Here is a 19,476-nt window from a genome sequence, read left to right as displayed (position 1 = left end):
AATGAGAGCCACGCAAGGTCAGCGCTGAAAATAAGAGAGTGGGACTGGAGGACTGGAAGCAGTACACTGTCTGTATGAAGTCATGATGCTCAGCAGCGTGAGCTTGAAAACTGGTGGAACTACAGAAAGTGTTTAATGTCACTCTGAGGAGACCACGTTAACTTTTCAAATGTTAAAGAAGTCAAATCTCATCAGAAAATAAAGGAGCTGTGAACTGCAGCTGAGTTAATGTTTGTTTGCATCACAACACGATGTGCCTGATAACACACACGGACTCTACAATTTGACTTCACGGTTGTGAAAAAGGAAGTAAATGATGAAGTGGAACATCAGCTGGCCACAGAAACCTGAACCAGGTTTTCTTCTATAGCAGATCAGATCAGGAGGATGACTTTTTGGGGTGGCTGTAGCTCGCTTGGTACTGTGGTCGTCTTTCCATCAGAATTTTTCGACTCGGTACAGTTCATACTCCTAAGTGTCCATGAGCAAAGCACTGAACCTCAAACTGCTTCCGGTGGATGGATAGAGCGCCGTGGTATGGCTGCCACGTCCATTGGACCATTGGATAAATTCCCACTGCAAATAGGTCACCACTGTGAGTCCCTAAGCAAGACCCTTGACCCCCCCCCCCCCCCCATCAGCCCCCTGGAGCTCCGCAATGTTGCCGCACCTCTGCATGGATTGGTAAATGTGAAAAAGTATTTTCCCCAAGTGGAATCATATCAGTTTGATTAGTTTAGTGATTATTAGGACTTTTATTCTTCTTTCCAGACCTGCCACGAAAATATATATGCACTCATTCCTCTGCATCTCTGTCTGCTCTGAGGCAGAGGAGGTTTCATGGGGGGTTCATAAATTCATACTTGTATTAAGTATCTGATCGTCAGATGACACGCAGAGGAGACCTAATCTCTTCAGATTACTGTGAAATATGTGAGGGTCATTTTCTGTTATAAACTATAGAATAACAGTGACGCATGTTCATGATGTCAACTTCCTCAGCGTGACATCCCTTCTTCAGGAGAACTTTGATACGTTACATTAAAGTGTCCGCTTAAGTTTTTTCCTTGTGTTAGTTCTTTCTGCCCCGTGAGGTTACCACACAGATACTAAAGTCGGCGGGTGTTTTAATGGAATTCAGCCACCTGGAAAGCAACGGTCACAGTTCGGTTTTCAGTTTTTATTGGTGTTCTCGGACTGAACAGGGATTTCTAAGTTGGGTGGTGATCTGTTTCATTGTAATAAAAAAAATACAGTTATCTACATATGTACAGGTACCCTTTCAGACTGTCTTGCAAAGTCTGATTAACACGTTCCCTCATCTTTGTCACGGTCAAGGTGACTTTATTGGTACCCACAGGTAGATTCTTTCTGCTGTAGCAGGAGACGGCATCTGACAGTTTTCATTTAAAAACACAGGACAGTAAAAGCAGCACAGACATGGACAGGTACCCACAGGCTCACCGACAGAATTAAAAGTGAAGGAATGAATGAATGAATGAACGAATGACCAAATGAATGAATGAATGAATGAATGAATGAATGAATGAATGAATGAATGAATGAATGAATGAATACTAATGTAAAAAAAAAAAAACCCTGTTAAAAAACATGAATAAAAAGAGACATCAAATTGGTAAAAACAAAACAGGTCAAACCTCTGTTTAATATTAAGATAAGACCCAAAAGTAAGACTTGTTTAAAAGAGAATCAGGTGGAGATGTTAGGAGCTGGAACTCTCTGGCCAGTTGATGGGAGTCATCTCGGGAAATGGAGCTGGTCCAGTCGCAGCCACTACCCGTCGTACGGCGACTGGAGGCTCAGCTGCGACTCTTCGATCAGGCGACCTGCCCATTTCATGATCATGTCCAAACTAAATCTTTCTCATTTAGCTTGTTTTCTGTGGGAGAAGCATTTTGAATTGTTCCATAGAACTCACACATAGAGTACGTACCTTAAACATTACACCGTATACCCTTGATCTTATAGATTGTTAAACAAGTTCATAAAGGATTGTTCTGAAATTATCAACCTTTATTCCTCGCCGAACCACCTGATTTTAAAGCTGTCTGAATGCTAACTCTCCAGGGTCTTTGTTCTAACATTTACTCAGTAGTGGTTGAGCTCCGAGGTGCAGGTTCGTCCGTCATGATCCTGCTGGCACTGCGGAGAATCTCCTCCACCTTCTTTTCCAGTGTAATCTGCCTTTTGTTGAGGCTGTTCCGCTGTTTTTGTTTGTGGAGAAGCAGAACTGATGTGTATTGATCAGGAAGTGAAGTTGCAGACAGTGGAGGAGGGGATTATGGGGAGAAGAAGCCTCAGGATACATCCAGACACGAGGGAGCTCTCCAGGAAATAAACAATACACTTGTGCTTTCTGTCTTCAGTACTGGTTGTTGTGTTTGTCCACTGAAGCATCCCTAATTCAATTTAATGTTTTAGTTTTCAGGCTGGAAACGATGATGCGGAATGCGCCCTAACATAATGTAGCACATTGAGAACTTGTACCTCAAGGGTAAAATACGTAAGATGTTTTACTTAACTTGTGAAAATTGATCTTAACTATGACAAAAACCTTGTTCCAGTTGTTGTGAAGGTTTCAGCATTGTGCTGCTGTGATTTAAAACTAAACTAGTCTCAGGTTCAACCACAACCACTAAAGAAAAACTAAAGTCTCTGGCTCACTTCTGCCACCCAGTGGAACACTGTGCCATTACATCCATTCCACGTCGTTCAGTCTTTCCAACATCAATCAGTTTGGGAATTTGGTGTTAGACAAAAAGATCTCGAAAGGTGACGGAATGATTGTGTCTGTGTACGACTGAAAAAGTTCGGCGTCGCAGTCCATCTGATTTCCTTGTTGGACGTTCAGTCAACAGTGTGAAGTTGAAAGTGTTGCACGAGTGGATGGATATGTGCTCCATGGATGATCATTAAAAGTGCTTCAGACTGACCCCTGTTTGATGGTTCAATTTCGAAACACTTTATTTGGAACAATCAATAGCAGCTGTGTGATCAGATCAAACTGCCTGTCAGCGACGATACAGACGTCAATATTAAACAACAATTTTCAGAAATCATGTGTTTCTGCGGCACAAAGACCAAACTGATGGTTCAATAAAGCTATTTCCAGTTGCCTCAGGCCACCAGACATGTGGTCGACGTTTCCAAACTGACAGCAATATCAAATCCTACAAACAGAAAAACCATTAGAGCCATTTAATTTGTTCCTGCCGTTTATTTTGAAGTGAACACCATCCTGCAGATATCGTTCCTGTTTGGCTTCATCATAAAACTGTTAGCACAATGTGACCTATATCAGTGGAACGCGCCACCGACGTGCCTGTAAGCAGCTCATTGTCAGATGAATATGGCAGCACATGGAGTGGGGGAGAAGGAGGGGCTATGAAACCGTGTGTGTCAGGAAAGATGGGACGGGCAAAAGCACCAACAGTTCAAACCTCTTTCTAACGTCTACACTTTTTAACAAACTGGCTGGTGCAGTTTGGCTGCCTCGCCTCCATCAGTCTGCCCCAGGGCACCTGTGGCTACATACGTAGTTTACCACCATGGAGTGAATGAACCATGCAATGTAAAGCGTCTCCTTGAAAAAAGCGCTATATAAAACCTGTGTATTATTATTACATCACACTTATAGATGCACTCACAGGGAGAGCACGCAAACCGCGCACAGAAAGGCCCAGGGCCGTATTTGAACCCGCAACCGTCTTGAGGAATCTGCCAGTTTAGCCACTGTACCTGGAATGGGCTTTTTTCTGTTATTTTTTGGTATTTTCAGCTGAGGTGGGAGCGCGAACCACTGCCTCACTGTCCAGCCCGTCACATCAGCATCCTCAGTACATTCAACAGGTGACTTCGGAGCTGATCATGTCTTTGAAATAATCAAACTTTCTGCTTTATGCTGATTTTGGCATTAGAATGCCAGAATCTGTTAGTTCAATGGTTGCAAACCTTTTTATCTGGAAGGCTGCGGACGTTTCCTAAACAACCAGTGAAGTCAAACACTGACAGAAGGCTGTCACTAACATTCAAATGAAGGAAAATATAACCTTTTTCAAAATATAAGCGCTTTGCAATGAACCCAGGTTCCAACCAATCCCCCCAACCCCCACTCCTGTGCGCCCTACATTCTTGTTAATGAACTGCTTTTCTGCTTTTTGTGCAGTTCTTCACCACTTGAACAAAGATACCAGCTCTCAGAAACAAAATGGTCTTATTACACCTCCATTTTTTTTTTCTCCTTTACTCATCAATCAAAAGTAATGATACGTTTTCTACAATAGAAATCACTGATCACATTCTAACGTGGAAAATCCTCAAGGGACATTCATTGCGTTTGTTCACCATTATGTGTGTGTGTGTGTGTGTGTGTGTGTGTGTGTGTGTGTGTGTGTGTGTGTGTGTGTGTGTGCGTGTGCGTGTGCGTGTGCGTGTGCGTGTGCGTGTGCGTGTGTGTAGGTGCTAGCCTGCCGAAGCCTCAGGTGAAGACGGCGTCTCTGGGTCAGGCCGGTAAAGCTCGCTCGCCTCTGCTGCCCGTGTCGGTGCCCACAGCCCCGGACCTACCCGAGGAGATCGGAGCCAAACCTGCCGAGGACTCAGCCGCCAACGTGAGTCTGTTTGCTGTCACACAATTACTTTTACACAGAGACGCACCAAACTCACACATACCTTGTGCTGAAGTTTCACATCGCAACCCAAATGCAGGCAGTAGCTGTGGTTACGTGGACCAAAATGAATACGATTAAATGCCGACCTGATTAAATTTGCCCCATATAAACGCTTCAGTCTGATCATATTTGCACAATAGGATTGAAATCTTGATCGGATCGGAGGAGGTGGTGGAGTCCGGGTTTTGATCCAATTATAGTCCATGTAAACAACAGATCAGGTTAATTCTACAGTCGGAGCTCTGTGCGCATGGCTGTGACGTCAGCTGACCTAACGTCATGACGTTGACCACGTACACACGTCTATGATTTCATAAAAATGGCGGCGGCAAGGCTCAACTGGTCAATCTGAGCCACATCACACAAAAAAGCCTCCCGTACTCGTGTCTTCCTGATTATACTTTATCCAAGAGAAGGTTTCTTTGATGTTACGGTTTCAAAAATAATTAAAGCTGCAAGCAGCTTTGATCGGGTCCTCGCTACTTGTGGGACTCCGACCGAGAATGTCGGTCGGCATACGTGTACTGCTCTCTCTATGTGTTGTACTGCCGCATTGTTAACATAGATTAAACCGTCAGCCAAACTCTTTTGAGAGCCAGGAAAGTGTGCAGCCTTGATCCTTTAATGACTTCTTGTAGCTATTGGCGCTTTTCCACTAGCTCCTACTCAGCCTTACTCGACTTGACTCTGCTTGGCTCGGTCATTTTCCATTACAATATAGTACCAGCATGGCGCTGGAGGAGTCATCAGAGCTTTTCCCTGTCGTGTACAAGTAATCACCCTCGATATGATGCGGCGCGAACCTGGCGTGGATAACAGCTCAAATAACAAATTAAATTGTATACGTTTATTAATAATATTACAAAATGTGGATTGTTACGATCGTGCTTCACTGCCATTCACTCGGATGCGCAGGTACCACAAAAGTACTTGGTAGTAGCGACTAACACGTAGTGGGAAAGCGTCAATAGCGAGTAGAGTCAAGTCGAGTAAGGCTGAGGAGGAATTAGTGGAAAAGCGCCAAAAGTCACTGACTTGAACATCACAATAATACACAAAGTATTATTAAGAACTTACTGGATATGCAGATGAACATAGCTAAAGCTAGCACATAGCAACAACTGTGGCACTATGCCCAATGGCTGTAACTGTCATCTCACTGTGACCAGACGTGGACTCTCATGTGCTGTGTGAAGTTTGAGCCAGATCCAAGCATGTACACACTCACATCCTGTTTCCAGCAGGTGGCGCTATGCCTGATGGTCATCATTGTGACGTCGTTGTGATGAGGTGCCGGTATGTGATGCAATGTGTGAACTGATGCAGATCAGACCATGTTCAGGCTATTTATATTGCACTTCCTGTTTCATGGCGTGGTTGGCCATTGCCACGCCCCCAAATGGCGGAACGAATAAAAGTAATTATATGGTTGGGATGAGGGCCGGACTCTGATGCAATGTGTCAAGTTTGACAATGGTCGAGCCAAGCTAAAGCGTTTTACATTGGGTTAGGTTTAGGGTTAGGGTTAGTGTTAGGGTTAGGGTTAGGGTCAAACGGTGTCATGACTCATCTCATGGTTGTGATGAGGGCTGGTCTTTGATACAATATGTTAACTTTGAGTCTGATCTTACCATGTGCATGGTACTTTTTTTACTTTTTTGTGCGTCTTGGCGTGTTACATGTGTGTGCCAACTTTCGTAGCTCAAGGCGAAACGGGATCCAGGTGGCGCCATTGAGCCTTTGTTCCAGTCACATCTGTGATTCCTCCAAATTATCACATTTTCTGCAGGGCCTGATGGCTGTGCAAAGTGTTGCAAGTCCTCGGACCCTAATAATAATCTTTATATCTTCAATAGGGTCCTTGGGCACATTCAGTGCTCGGACCCCAATGAAAAAAGAAACTATTGAGCTTCTGGGTAAAACCAGTTGTGGGATTCTGTGCGCATGGCACAGACTGCAAACATCCCAGTGCAAAGCATTATGGGTTTGATCCACTGAAATGAATCGGGTCACATCTTGATACATACAGTACAAACTGGTACAATATTCAGATTACTTTATTCAGTGTTCATGTAAACAGGCCAAACTGATCCTCTAATCAGAGAGAATTCAATCTGGTTGACGACAAAGTGGTGATATAAAAGCAGCTAGTGATAAAAGAGAATTAAAAACAAGCATATTAAACAGTCCAAATTTCAACTGAGCTCCAGTTTGGATTTCTAATAAGCAGAAAACATAAAGGTACGACACAGAAAGCCTGTGGAGACTCACTGCTGCCCTGAGTTGAAACACGACCACAGATCAGATGGAGTCACCAGCTCACAGTGAACAGAGACTTAACAAGTCCTGGCTCTGACCTTGACGTCCCCCATGAGTAAGTCCAGGAGTCAGCGGGGACAGAGCCGGGCTGATGATAACTGCCCCCCCCCTCCACCTGCCCTGGGGATGCAGGTGATGCTGTTTTAAATCCTATGTGAGCCAAACTGGATGGACGTGTGAGACATTCACTCAATAGACACGGACTTTGCTTCACTGACAGTTAACTGTGAACACACAACAGAGTCCAGATGTCTGAGGGTGTGTCTCTGATATGAAAGAAACACGAAGCAGAACAAAATACAGAGGAAGTGTCTTTTTTATTTGTTTCCTCATGTTGAGTTTTTCTCTATCTTGAGCTGGACGTGTTGTAATTGACTCTTTAAATCAAACTGAGCTGGATTGAGTTCAATGCTGAGCTCTCTGGACAGCCTTGATTAGAATTCCTACATGAAATGGCGACAGGAAGAGAAGCGCTGAGCCTCTGAAAGCAGGTCAAAGGTCAGGTGTTGTCTCGTAGTTTCAGGAGCACACATCACTTTGATTACTGCACATTTACTGGTCAAATAACTTCCAGGAGCTGAAGCTGCTGCTTCTCAAAGTTTAAACTTCCTTCCAGTTTTTCTGCAGGACAGTTAGAGCTGCAGACATTTGAGATGAGATGAGATGAGATGAGATGAGATGAGATGAGACCTTATTAATCCCACACGGGGAAACTCAGTCATCACATCAGCTCACCATTGCACGAATACTTGACACAGTCAGGATAGTTGTACACAAGAGACTATGTATATATCTCTCTATCGGTCGACCGCAGTCGAGATGGTGTTCACTCGCAATCGCTAGATTTCCCTGTCCTCCACCATGTCATCCTCCGACTGCCGCAGCTCTTGAGCTACAGTATCCATGTAATTGAGAGGACGCCTCCCTTTATTTGAGTCTCCAGGATATTACATCAGTAGCCGGCTGGTCTTGTATCCGAGCGCGGCGCCCTGCAAAGCGCCCTTCGCTGTGCAACAATAGTATATATATATATATATAAATTTATTTTAGATAAATATATCTGTATACATATGGAGATACAGGGGAAAATATGGTGCAAAATACATTATTCCTGCTGTTCTGATGAGTTCAAGCTTTATTATTGATTTATCATGATATTGTTCCTGAAATGAATCTCTTCCCTCTGTCATGATCTCCAACTATCACTATTTTTTCTACTATCTCCATTTTTAAGAAGTGAATTGACACAGTCAAACAGTTTATTTGTCACTTGGTACAAACATTGCAACTTTGGAAATTCCCTCCATTCAAGTGTCTCTAGTCCTGAAGCTCTTCCTACTGAGCAGTAAAATGCCCTTTCTTCTACGTTCACCATGGTTTACTGAAGACCTTGGACAATAGAGTTCCATCCATCCATTTTCTCCCACTTATCCATCTCTGAAAGTCAAACCAGTTTCACACTGACGGAGGCTCAACTTTTTTTTCTACTTTTTATCATGGTTGAATTAAAACTCTTAAAAATCTGAGGCGCAAGTGTTTAAGGCCACGTGAAAAGTACACTCACACCTTTAACCGTGTGTCTACGAGGTTCAAATATATGAATGGGAAATAAAAAAAGCAAGAGAAAAACTGTAATTGACTCTTTGAATTGAACTGAGTTGAATTGAATTGGAGAGCCTTGATACTGAATAGGTTGGAGAGGACGGGCTCACTCAAACACCTCCTGGCATTTAACCTCCATCTTTTGCCGGATTATAGCGGTTAAACTCTGTTTTAAAAATAACTGCGATCACCTTTTTTTTCTGATCATGCGATCACACAAAAACATCAGAGTGAGGACTAAAACACACAGAATCCACAGAGCGTCTTCGTTAACACATTCTGCTGTTTTCATTGAAAGGACTGTGAGAAGTGATGAGCAGAAAACAGGAGGGATTTTTAATTAACCCTCATATAATCTATTTATACCTAGAGAAATTAGACATAAATTCTAGTCTCCAGGCTTCAGGGTTGAAATGAAGGCTGTCTTCAAGAATTCATGGAGCGGGATTTTATGTTAAATACCGCCGTGTAAAAAGTACCATTCCCTCGTAAAGGTAGAAGGAAATAAATAAAGTCACACAAAGTCGATGTTGAGACTTTACTAGTAATTGATTTTTTTCTTCTTGTAAAATGTTTCCGTACCATTAAATTTAAAGAAAAATGTTTGAATTTTATTCGTGCGGCTCAAACTAAGAAAGTTTGGCTCCTGTTAACTTGGAATGGAAAAGTTGGTGAATGGCACACGGTGAAAAGTGGAGGATTTTCAAGCAGGCCTTTCTGTTTCGTGAAACTTCCAACTGAGACGCACAAACTGAACGGAGTGGTGTGTTCATTCGCTCGTCTGCAGTTACTGCAAAGCACAGCTGTGGATTTACTCATTTATCGTTAATGTTGCTAAGATACCGACGCCATGCTGCTGATTACTGATGTCAAACATTCTCACCTGGACGTTATGGACTTGAAATACTCACTTTTAAATCTGGATTTGTCTTCATTACTTTATGTTGTGAAAACAGGTCTAATATAAATATTAGGTTTTGCATTCAAGTATTCTTTCCCTATTACGATTGTTTCTGAAAGATTAAACATTATGATGTAAATTGCATGCTGGGAAAAGCCTCCACACCTCCAAAGCTTCTATGTTGTGAGTTGTATTCCTGCTTTGTGTCGTGACCCTTGACCTCGCTGCTCCTGACATGTGTACTTACCGAAGAGAAGTACAAAGTATTAATACAACAGTGTAATCAGTGTATCAGCAGCTTTCAGTCACAGCTTTTTGCGTTTTTGGGTTCAGTGTTTTGCTCAAGGACACTTAGGCGTCGTCCACACGAGAACGCCGGTTCACGTAAACGAGCCGTTTTTGTCCGATTATCCACACAAGTCGGCATTTTAGTTTTTCTTTGGAACACGGGTCCCAGAACGTGGAAATTCTAAAACCCCGGCTCGGCTGTGAGGTGTGGACGGCAAAGACGATCATCTGTGGAAAAACGATGATGTCATCACCACCCTCACCCCCCGCGGCGGTCCGTGACGTCATCTAATAACCACAACAATCATATACAAGTCTCTGAGCAGGAGTCTACTTCCAAATTTCTATGTGCTCTTGTCTTCTTCTGCGTCTTTGGTGTATTTGGTGAGTCACAGCGCCCCTATAGGCCTGGCATATGTACTACATTCCCTGAAGCCTCGTGTTGAGCCGCGTTCATAGTGAGGTGTGGACGGAACTTTTTTTGAGAACCCCGGAGAGAAAAAAGATTGTTTTGGCTCGTGTGGATGTGGCCTTTGACATGTGGACAGGTAGAGAATTGTATGTACAGCCCTCCAAACGAGAGACGACCTACTCCACCAACCAAGCTGTTATACTCTTAATCACAAACTCCGAGCTTTCCCTCCATCCTCTGTCCCTCACTCACTTTTCGTCAAATATGTTTGAAGTCGTAGAAATGAGAATATCTGTGTAAATGTAGAGAATAAACACATAAAAGTCAATTACAAAGTATTTGTATTTACTTAATTCCCATTATAGCGGTGAAAGATATATATGACTTCCCGCATAACTAATTTTCTAAGCGGTTTTTCTCATTTATCTATTTGAACCTTGTAGACACACGGTTAAAGGTGTCAGTGTACTTTTCATGTGGACTTAAATACTTGAGCCTCAACAATTTAAGAGTTTTAATTCAACCATGAAAAGTTGAGCCTCCGTCTGTGTGAAACTGGTTTGACTTTCAGAGAGAGGAAAACATATTTTTCATTGGTTTTAACAAGAAGCTGAGCACTCACTCACTCACTCACTCACTCACTCACTCACTCACTCACTCACTCACTCACTCACTCACTCACTCACTCACTCACCCGCCCACTCGCTCGCTCGCTCGCTCACTCACTCACTCACTCACTCACTCACTCACTCACTCACTCACTCACTCACCCACCCACTCACTCACTTGCTCACTCACTCACTCACTCACTGACTCACTCGGTTCACCGGTGACTCAGCATGAAAAGAACTGAAACAAAAGACAGGAAAATAGAGAGATAATAGATCATGATAAATGAGAATAAACTAAAGAGATGAGACAAAAAAAAGAGGAGAGAACATGGAAGAAAGACTGACCTGATATCTCACCTGATATTTGAAAAAAGAAGTTTATGCATCGTTCGGTCGGACAGTAAAAAAAAAACAAGGAGAAAGAAAAGTAGAAAGAGAAGGTGGCAGATGGAAAGAGGAATGATTGAAGGAGTAAAAATAGGAAGAGGGTGGCAGAGGAGAGAAAATGACCAGTAAAGAGAGCGTGGAGGAAGAGAAGGAACTGGGAAGAGAAAGTAATGACGATAACAGCATTAAAATGATGATTAAAACAACAAAAATGGAACGAAAGAATGAGAATTCAAAATGTGAGATGGATGAAGGAAAGACGAGGAGGAGGAGGAGGAGGAGCAGGTGAGATGAAGACGAAATTAAGGGATGTCAGAACCTGTTAAATATTTACATGTTACTCAACGACAATAGAACAGGCAGAGCTGTCACCACGGCAACGGGAAATGAAGAGGGAGGAGGGCCAGAGGAGGAAGAGGTGAAGATGCAAAACAAGCAGCACTGAGGTGAGGAGCAGCGGAGGAAAAGGGGGATGCTTCAGGAGGGAGGAGAGAAGAAAAGAGACATATAGGAAAAGAAAGAAAGAAATATAACAGGGAGGAGAACAGGAGAGCGTTGCCACGGCAACTAAAGAAAAAGGATGCTTCAGGGGGCGAGAGGAGAAAAACTGAATGTGGGAAGAGCAGAAAGAAAGAGGGGTGATAAAAACAAAAGAAGAGGGTGAGATGGAGAGAGTCATGAAAAGGAAGAGAGGAGGAAACAAGATTGAGGGATGACAGAGAGAGGGGGGAGGGAGGGGGGGAGGTGAGTGGTAAAGGTCAGCAGGTCTGTCCCTTCATCTGAAGCTCTATCTCTGTAATTGATCTACTCTTCACCCATCAACCCCCTGGCCGAGCCATCACACACACACACACACACACACACACACACACACACACACACACACACACACACACACACACAAACACACACACAAACAAAATGATAACTTTTGATGCTCTCCACAACTTCAGTTGATGAAAGCACTAGTTTAAGATCCGGAGGATTAAGAGGATCTCTGAAGGTCTGCTGTCTGCTGTCTGCTGTCGTATCCGGCACCAAGATGTTTAGCAGCAGGTCTCCAGTGAGGTGGGTCCTGGTGGATCTGATTTCTCTGTCCAGCGTACACAGATACAGAAATGGATTGAGATACTTGGGAATTCATAGGCGATCTCAAATTGGTTGTTGCATTTCTGCTTAGTGTCAGGGTTACAGGAATGATGTTTCATGTAAAGATACCTACTATATAGATATACCTCTGACAGGCTTCAAGATCTGACTTACATTTCATGGCCAATAAAAATCTTGCAAATTTAATTATGTTGACATTCATGCTGCACCTCATTTGAAAGCCCAGAATGTGTACTTTCTAAAAATCTAATCAGATTTTATGTTTCTCAAACAGTATTTGTATTACAAACAAAATGGTCACCAAAACACCCAAAAATTGCTGTTTTGGGTGACAAAATATTTCCATGTCTGGAATTTGAACTATAATGGAAAATCATTTTATTTTGGCATAATGGGTGTTGATATAGTTGACCTAGTTGATATAGTTGTCTTAGTAAATATTTTATCTGCTCTCTTACACCCTAAAAAAGAAACAGTATTCATAATTGCCTTGAAGATGGAACAATTAAAGTGTCACTGAAAATGTGATTTACCAAATCATGCAAATCATTCAAACACACAATAACACCTCCATGTAGGAGGTAAATACATGCGGCAAACATAGGAATTTTATTGTGAATAAAACACAATCCAGCAACATTTTAAAGCTGTGTAAGAATAGTTAAGGCTTAGGTAAAGTGGGGCAGGAAATTCATAGAGCAGTGAAAAAAATAAACTTGCATTTCCACAATTTTCTCTAGAAAGCCATAGAAATATTACTTTGATATACCTATTATTGTTGGCTACAGCAAATTAAGTCAGCATTTTTTGCCCCGTGACAGAAATGTGGACAAGTGTTGACATATTTCAATTGGAATTGATTTGAGCAAGCATGGAACGCCCTGGTTTTGTTTGGTCTGGGAGCTGGAATTAATGGAACCAACTGATTCCAGTCAGTTTTTAATGATCACTCTGACCTACATGTAGAAGTATGGGCCCAGGGTGGGCGAGCTGAGGTTACACTTGTTTGGCTTTTTCCCCTTTGAAACACAACATAAGAAGAAGTAGGATATACCGCAAAGATGTAATCTAAGTGTCTTAGTGAAACTTTTAACGTTTACAACGGAGCTAACATTCGTAAAAAAAAATTGCACACGTAGATTTTTGCTCCATCTGAAGTTGTCGCAAATGCCTGTATCTTGTAAGTGATTACATACTGTATTTTGCAATGTTGACTGCAGATTCAGAATCCTGATGATTTTTTCCACTATGAATGTATGTTGTCAGATTCATTACGCAAAGTTAATTTTTCACCTAAAATGGCGGTGAAATGCATCTCAGACCTTGAAGAGGCGGCAAAAAACATGTCAAAATAATTGAACAACCGAGTCAAGCGTCTCACTGCCTCCTGCAATTCACCTTCTTCCCATTGTTCCCCCCGCTGCCATTATTCTCCATGTCAGCGAGTCACACAGCCCGTCATCCATGTGGTATCAAAGAAAGAAAGACATCAGACCAGGGGCCTTTCTTTCTCTGGCCCACTTCTCACATGCCAGTTACTCTCAAATAGTTATTTTGCTGCTGTGGAAATGTGGGCTAGCTATTACACCAAAGTGTCACAAAGGCCAAATTCCGCGCCTCACACAGCACTCGACAGAGATCAAACTGGTTGAACGACAGTGTTTCTACAAGTCACAGTGAGAAATCCAACATAAACATTAGCGTATCGTACCGTATTGTGTTTCAAATGAACTGGTTTCCCTGTGAAATGGTGTCCGACATCCTTCAGCGTCCATCAATGCTGCTAGTAACAGCTTAAATAAAATGAGACTCAAAAAACTTCATTGTGAATTATGTTATACGGCGTTTGTCAGGAGAGCTGCGGATTTTTGTTGGGTTTTTAACATCTGTTATTAGCAGCAACAAGGGACGCTAAAGGGTCACCAGTTAACAGGGAAACCAATTAATCTGAAACACGGGAAGTTTCTTTATCCCCAAGGCGGGCCAAAAGGCATGGACAGACACAGGCATACAAACAGAGCATGTTCTCAGTAGCAGTGGCGCCGCCAGCAGGAAACCTGTGTACAATTTTTTTGAAGGTGTGAAAAAATAAAAATAAAATGTTAAAGGCAGTGGCGGCTGTCAGAGCCTGTAAGGCTTCTCTGCAGGCCAAAGAAGAATATCTGAATCACAGACTGATGTAGATTATAGTTTGTCCATGAATACTTCTTAAATAATCCCAAATGATCTGTCCGCTTCCTCTCATAGCTTCTCCCCTGCCTGCTGCTTCCAGACGTGTATTTCCATATTAAAGCTTTTAACCAATCATATTTCAGCCATCATCTGTTGCCAGGGTAAAGAAATCTGCCCGAGGCCTTCACTTTCAATTCTGCAGGCGTCTGCGGTGTAAAATCGGTCAGGCTGCTGCTTCAACCAATCAGATTTTGATATTGTCCCTCCTAACTCCTTAATTATCAACTTTACCTGAACCACGGAAGTGTTTTTTGTGGCGGCCATGATAAGGACGGTCCGAATTCTCAATAAACAAAGGAAAGGAGGCTCGTTGCTTCCTTTCGAGCCTCCTTAGCTTAGGAACCACTGAGGCATACTTTAGCAAAGGAGGCAAGCTCACGCTGCCCCACAATTCCTTGCGGCGACAACATTTAAAGGGACCCGCTCATCCGAGCGTTCAGGGAAACTCACGATGTCGGAAAAAGATCGCAGATCATGTAAGTGAGTTTATATCAGCAGTTGGAGGCACAGGGGAAAGTGGTAGAAATGCGCTTTTTGTATTCCATTTTTGGAAACTTGTAGTTCTTTCCCCACCATGGAGGACGTCACTAACTTGCGCCGCCGTTGGATTATTATGACATCACTATTTGAAAGTGCAGTTCTCAGGACGAGTTCTCCCTTAACCCCCCCTTGGCCGAGCGCCCGGGGACACCCGCTCGCCGGGGGGGTTCTGTGCGTACTATGAAATTGAATCCTGGCGGCGCCACTGCTCAGTAGCGCTCCCTACAGGGACTTTTTGACTCGCTGACATTCAGGAGCAAGACTGGATTTGGGGAAATACGCTTTGAATATGTTTTTGGACCTCTGACACCAATGTGACATGGTTGAAAAACTGTATAATACGGAATGTTTAAGGTTATCTCTGCTCTCTAAGGCTCCCTGACCTCAGAAGCAGAACTGATCTCACAGTTCCTGCATCAATCCTTGAAAAGACGTGCAACATGTGTCGAGAAAGCTTGAGATGTGGAACCACTGTAATCAATGTCAGGGTGAGTTTACATGTGCTGCACTGGCGCTCTGCTGTGTTGGAGGTCTGACGGACTACAGAGCAGTGAGAATCCAGGTCAGCAGGTCGACAGAGATAACAAGATATCAGAGAGGAACACGGGAGCATCGACAGCCATTTGGTCCCGTCGATGGAGCGTTTACTGACTCGCTGAAACTGCTGACACGGGTCAACAAATGAGATCGAGGGGTCACCGGCTTTTTGTAGGCTTTTTATACACTCATACCATCTTTCTATATATCTTTATAGAAGCTGTTTTGTGCAGGTAAAGTGGAAAATCTCAGTTATTACATGATGAAAGTGGAAGTTGAAAAGGTCACAAAGTGTGTATTAGAGCGAGGGGAGCCTCACAGATTCCTTTTCTTCTCCCTCTTTAATGTGTAGATCCACAGCCCCTCCTATCTGAAGAGAGATTAATCCTCACTCTTCTAATACCACACGAGTAGAAATGCACAGACCTTTTCAATACTTTCATTTCCTACATGTCTGTAATCAAAACCTGCCTGAAATGTTCGCCTGTTACTGAACACTGGAATTGTAATCAAACCAGTCCCCAGGACACCGTCTCCTGCGTCCCCCGATCTGGCTTTCTTTTTAAAACTAGATGTGACGAGGAGGCTCTTACAGTCGACACTATTCAGTGTCGTTTGGAGGAGCTGGTGTTTTTCTCTATTGACAAATGTCCAAGGAAACATATTGAAATTAGAATGGAGATGTTCTTTCTCTCCGGAGCCTGAGACCTGTTGGAGTTTGAAGTGGTGCGACGACCTCAGGAGCAGCTCCAGCTTCCACTCAGTGGTTTCCCCCACATGATGACGCTCAATGCCCGAGCGTGTCCTCGCTGCCTGCTGGTCGTGAGCTGGTGGATCAGGATGTTTACTCTGATGGAAGCACGCTGATGCTTTAAATAAAGTCCATCTGCGGCTGAAGGTGGAGCAAAGGTTTCCGGAGGCAGAAATAGATTGAATGTTTCTCCACCATGACTCCACCCAGTCCAGTTAAAAGCTTTTGACACACTCTCTCTCTCTCACACACACACACACACACACACACACACACACACACACACACACACACACACACACACACACAGAATTCAAACATGTATGCTCCCACACACACACGCTCTCACACACAGGCACACATACCACACACGCATGTTGCACGTGCACACACCACTGACCAAAAGGACAGTGAACATTTCTCCCGCTGAACATTTCTTTGGGGTTTTTCCCCTCTCACGCAGCGTTTGGCTCCCAGCCGCACCGCGGTGAAAGATAATCCATCACGTCACATCACCTTTGATTTCACTGGGTCATGAGTGCATATTGAGAAGTCTGCGCTGCGCTGACAGGCAGCGATAAATGAACTGCGGCACAGCTGGAATCAAACATGACGCTTATTGTGATAGATGAGTGATTTTGCAGTAACGCGCTTTCTTCCGCATGTTGACTTGCCGGAGAAATACTGAATCAGTCGGAGCGCGCAGCAAAACACATATTAAAGTCTAACGTGCAGGCCCAGGGAAAACAATGTGATTGATATGCTTTCTCCGCTGGTTTGGTGCCGCGGAATTTCAAACGTGCCACGGCCTCAGCCCACGTTTCCCACGTTCCCTAACCACAGGTCCGACCCACATCCATCTTATTCTGTCACCACCAATAACTGCAATCAAGCCAGAAGACATTTGTCGGAAAACTCACTTTCCACACAACTTCAGTCAAGTACATGCCGTTAAGGAATATTGATAAGTTGTTTTTCAAGTCTTCTCATAGATTTTGCATGCGGTTTGATTTGATTTGCGCAAAAGTCCCGATTATAGAGGTTTTTCATTTATATCTACGTTTGAATCCAGGACTCTTTGATTTAGCATTCCTTGATAAAAATGAGAAAAAAGACCTTTCCTTTATAAGTACAGCTCATCCTGGTCATCCCTCCTCCATATTTCACTGCAGGTACTCTGGTGTGTTTTGTAAGCTTTAGTGTTTTTGGGCCTTTTTACCAAGATGAGCTGAAGTACGAAACGTACCAATGAATTGCTGGCAGACGTTACTTGTGGACTTCTATGGACAATTATGAACACATCGAGGGAACCTCTTCTATATGTGGTCAGAATGAAAAACCTGCACGACATAGTAGTCTTCCTGGATCGCAGCTACTGCTGTTTCCTCAAGTCAAAATCACATCACCACAGCCTGGTTCAGGAGTCGCGCGCCAATTTTCAGCTCAATTCTTCAGCGCGGCGCAGACCTGCGGCAGCCGGCAAATTGCTGAGAGGTAATAGCATGCAAATCATTCTTCCCTGCACCGTGACTACATTTCAGTGTTTGCCACTATCACAAAGCAATATCAGATTTCTAAAACGCTGTTTAATGAAAGGCGTTTACTGTAAACGTAAGAGGCATAAAGAAGAAGAAGAAAAGTGGCTGTCGGGAAGCGTTTTTCTTTGCTCATTGGTGGAACCTGTAGTACATGAACTGGTTACATGAGGTATTCCTTTCATTTTGAGCCTTGAATCAGCAGTTCAAAAGCTTGTTTTCTCAGAATCTACTCTGAATTTTCACACCTTCATTGGGTTGCGTTCAAGCAGCCTTTCTGGGACCGGATCAAACCGCCTGGAAAATGTCACAAGATTACAACAGCTGCTGGTTTGGGGAGAAGAAACACTGCTCTTTGATTGGTCTGGACCGAAAGCGGAAGTCCCTCCGCTTTAGCCCCTTGTGGCTAGGCTAATTAGCTCATGGGTAATGGGTAGCCACAAACAACCGCGATTGATGTCTGGTTTCAGACCAGATATTAATGAGTCCATTTCACACGACGTCTTCCTCACTACTCCATGTCTGCCCGCAAAAATATTTGCCGACTTTCCCTCTGCGTCTGCAGATTAGCTTTGTTTGTTTACTACCCAGAATGCATTGCGCTTTACGTCACGTCCTCTCACGTTTGCATGAGAACCAAGACCCACGTTTTAAAGGGGGCAAGAGACCGCTTGTTAGATCCGGTTCAGAGTTCGGTGGAGCGTTCGAGACCCCCAAACAAAACGGTGTTGCCCAGAAACTCCCTGAAGAGAACTCTGGTCCGGATCAAACTGAGAAATGTGAACGTGATCTCACACACGTGCATTTGTAACAGCTTGTGACGGTTGTGTCTTTTTCTCTCGTAGGTTTATGAGCAGGATGACCTGTCGGAGCAGATGGCCAGTCTAGAAGGGCTGATGAAGCAGCTCAACGCCATTACCGGCTCGGCCTTCTAACCTCCGCCCCGTCCTGGTGAGCCCGGTCTGGCCCGGTCCGGTCCAATCCAGAAGCCTTCTTCAGGCCTGGATGTCGCCTGCAACGCTGTTTCAGGTCAGATCTGAGTCTGAAGACGCCTCCGTGGATTCAGACCTCCTCAGCAGGATTTGGATAAAGGGAATGAAATCGAGGACATTTTACTGCAGCACAGCATCAACTCCGAGAACAGGACTACTTTAGGAGTGAAATCCTACGAAGGCTTCAACCTCAGACACAAGACTAGAAAAGCCAATGCTGAGCACCTCGACCTGATGGAACAGGAGCAAAGATCTTTCACAAAAAAAACAAGACGTCGTTCTGAGATCCTTCTGTTTCTCTTCTATTTATTATCATCCTCTTCTGCTGAGTTCTCCTCGACTCACTTACTGTAACTGTACCTCACTCATCCTTCATCATCGCCATGGGAACCTTTCTTTTTCTTTTCCTTTAGGTTTTTTTGGACACTCCAACTTTGTGCATTTGCAGGATGCGTAAAAGGTTTTCATAAGATCAGAAATGACAGTACAGAACACAAACACATCCGTAACCACCAAAGTTTCATCAGAACCTTTTTTTTTTTTCTCCACGCAGAATCAGTGTTGCCTTCTT

General features: G+C 43.6%; 1 protein-coding gene across 1 annotated transcript in view; it reads left to right on the top strand.

Annotated features, from left to right (window-relative positions):
• Positions 1-18,848, top strand: part of dcc (DCC netrin 1 receptor) — a gene marked incomplete at both ends in the record, with an annotated part of 276,203 nt that extends 257,355 nt beyond the window's left edge. Inside the window, 2 exon segments of the mRNA XM_080477036.1 lie at positions 4,480-4,628; positions 18,759-18,848. Of these exon segments, the coding sequence (XP_080333162.1) occupies positions 4,480-4,628; positions 18,759-18,848 (239 nt within the window).
• Positions 18,849-19,476: the final 628 nt, after the last annotated feature.

Source organism: Lipophrys pholis, assembly GCF_963383615.2.
Source record: "Lipophrys pholis genome assembly, chromosome: 12".
Lineage (NCBI taxonomy): Eukaryota > Metazoa > Chordata > Actinopteri > Blenniiformes > Blenniidae > Lipophrys > Lipophrys pholis.
The sequence above is the reverse complement of the archived record's forward strand: the minus strand, read 5'-3'. Positions and strand labels throughout refer to the sequence as shown.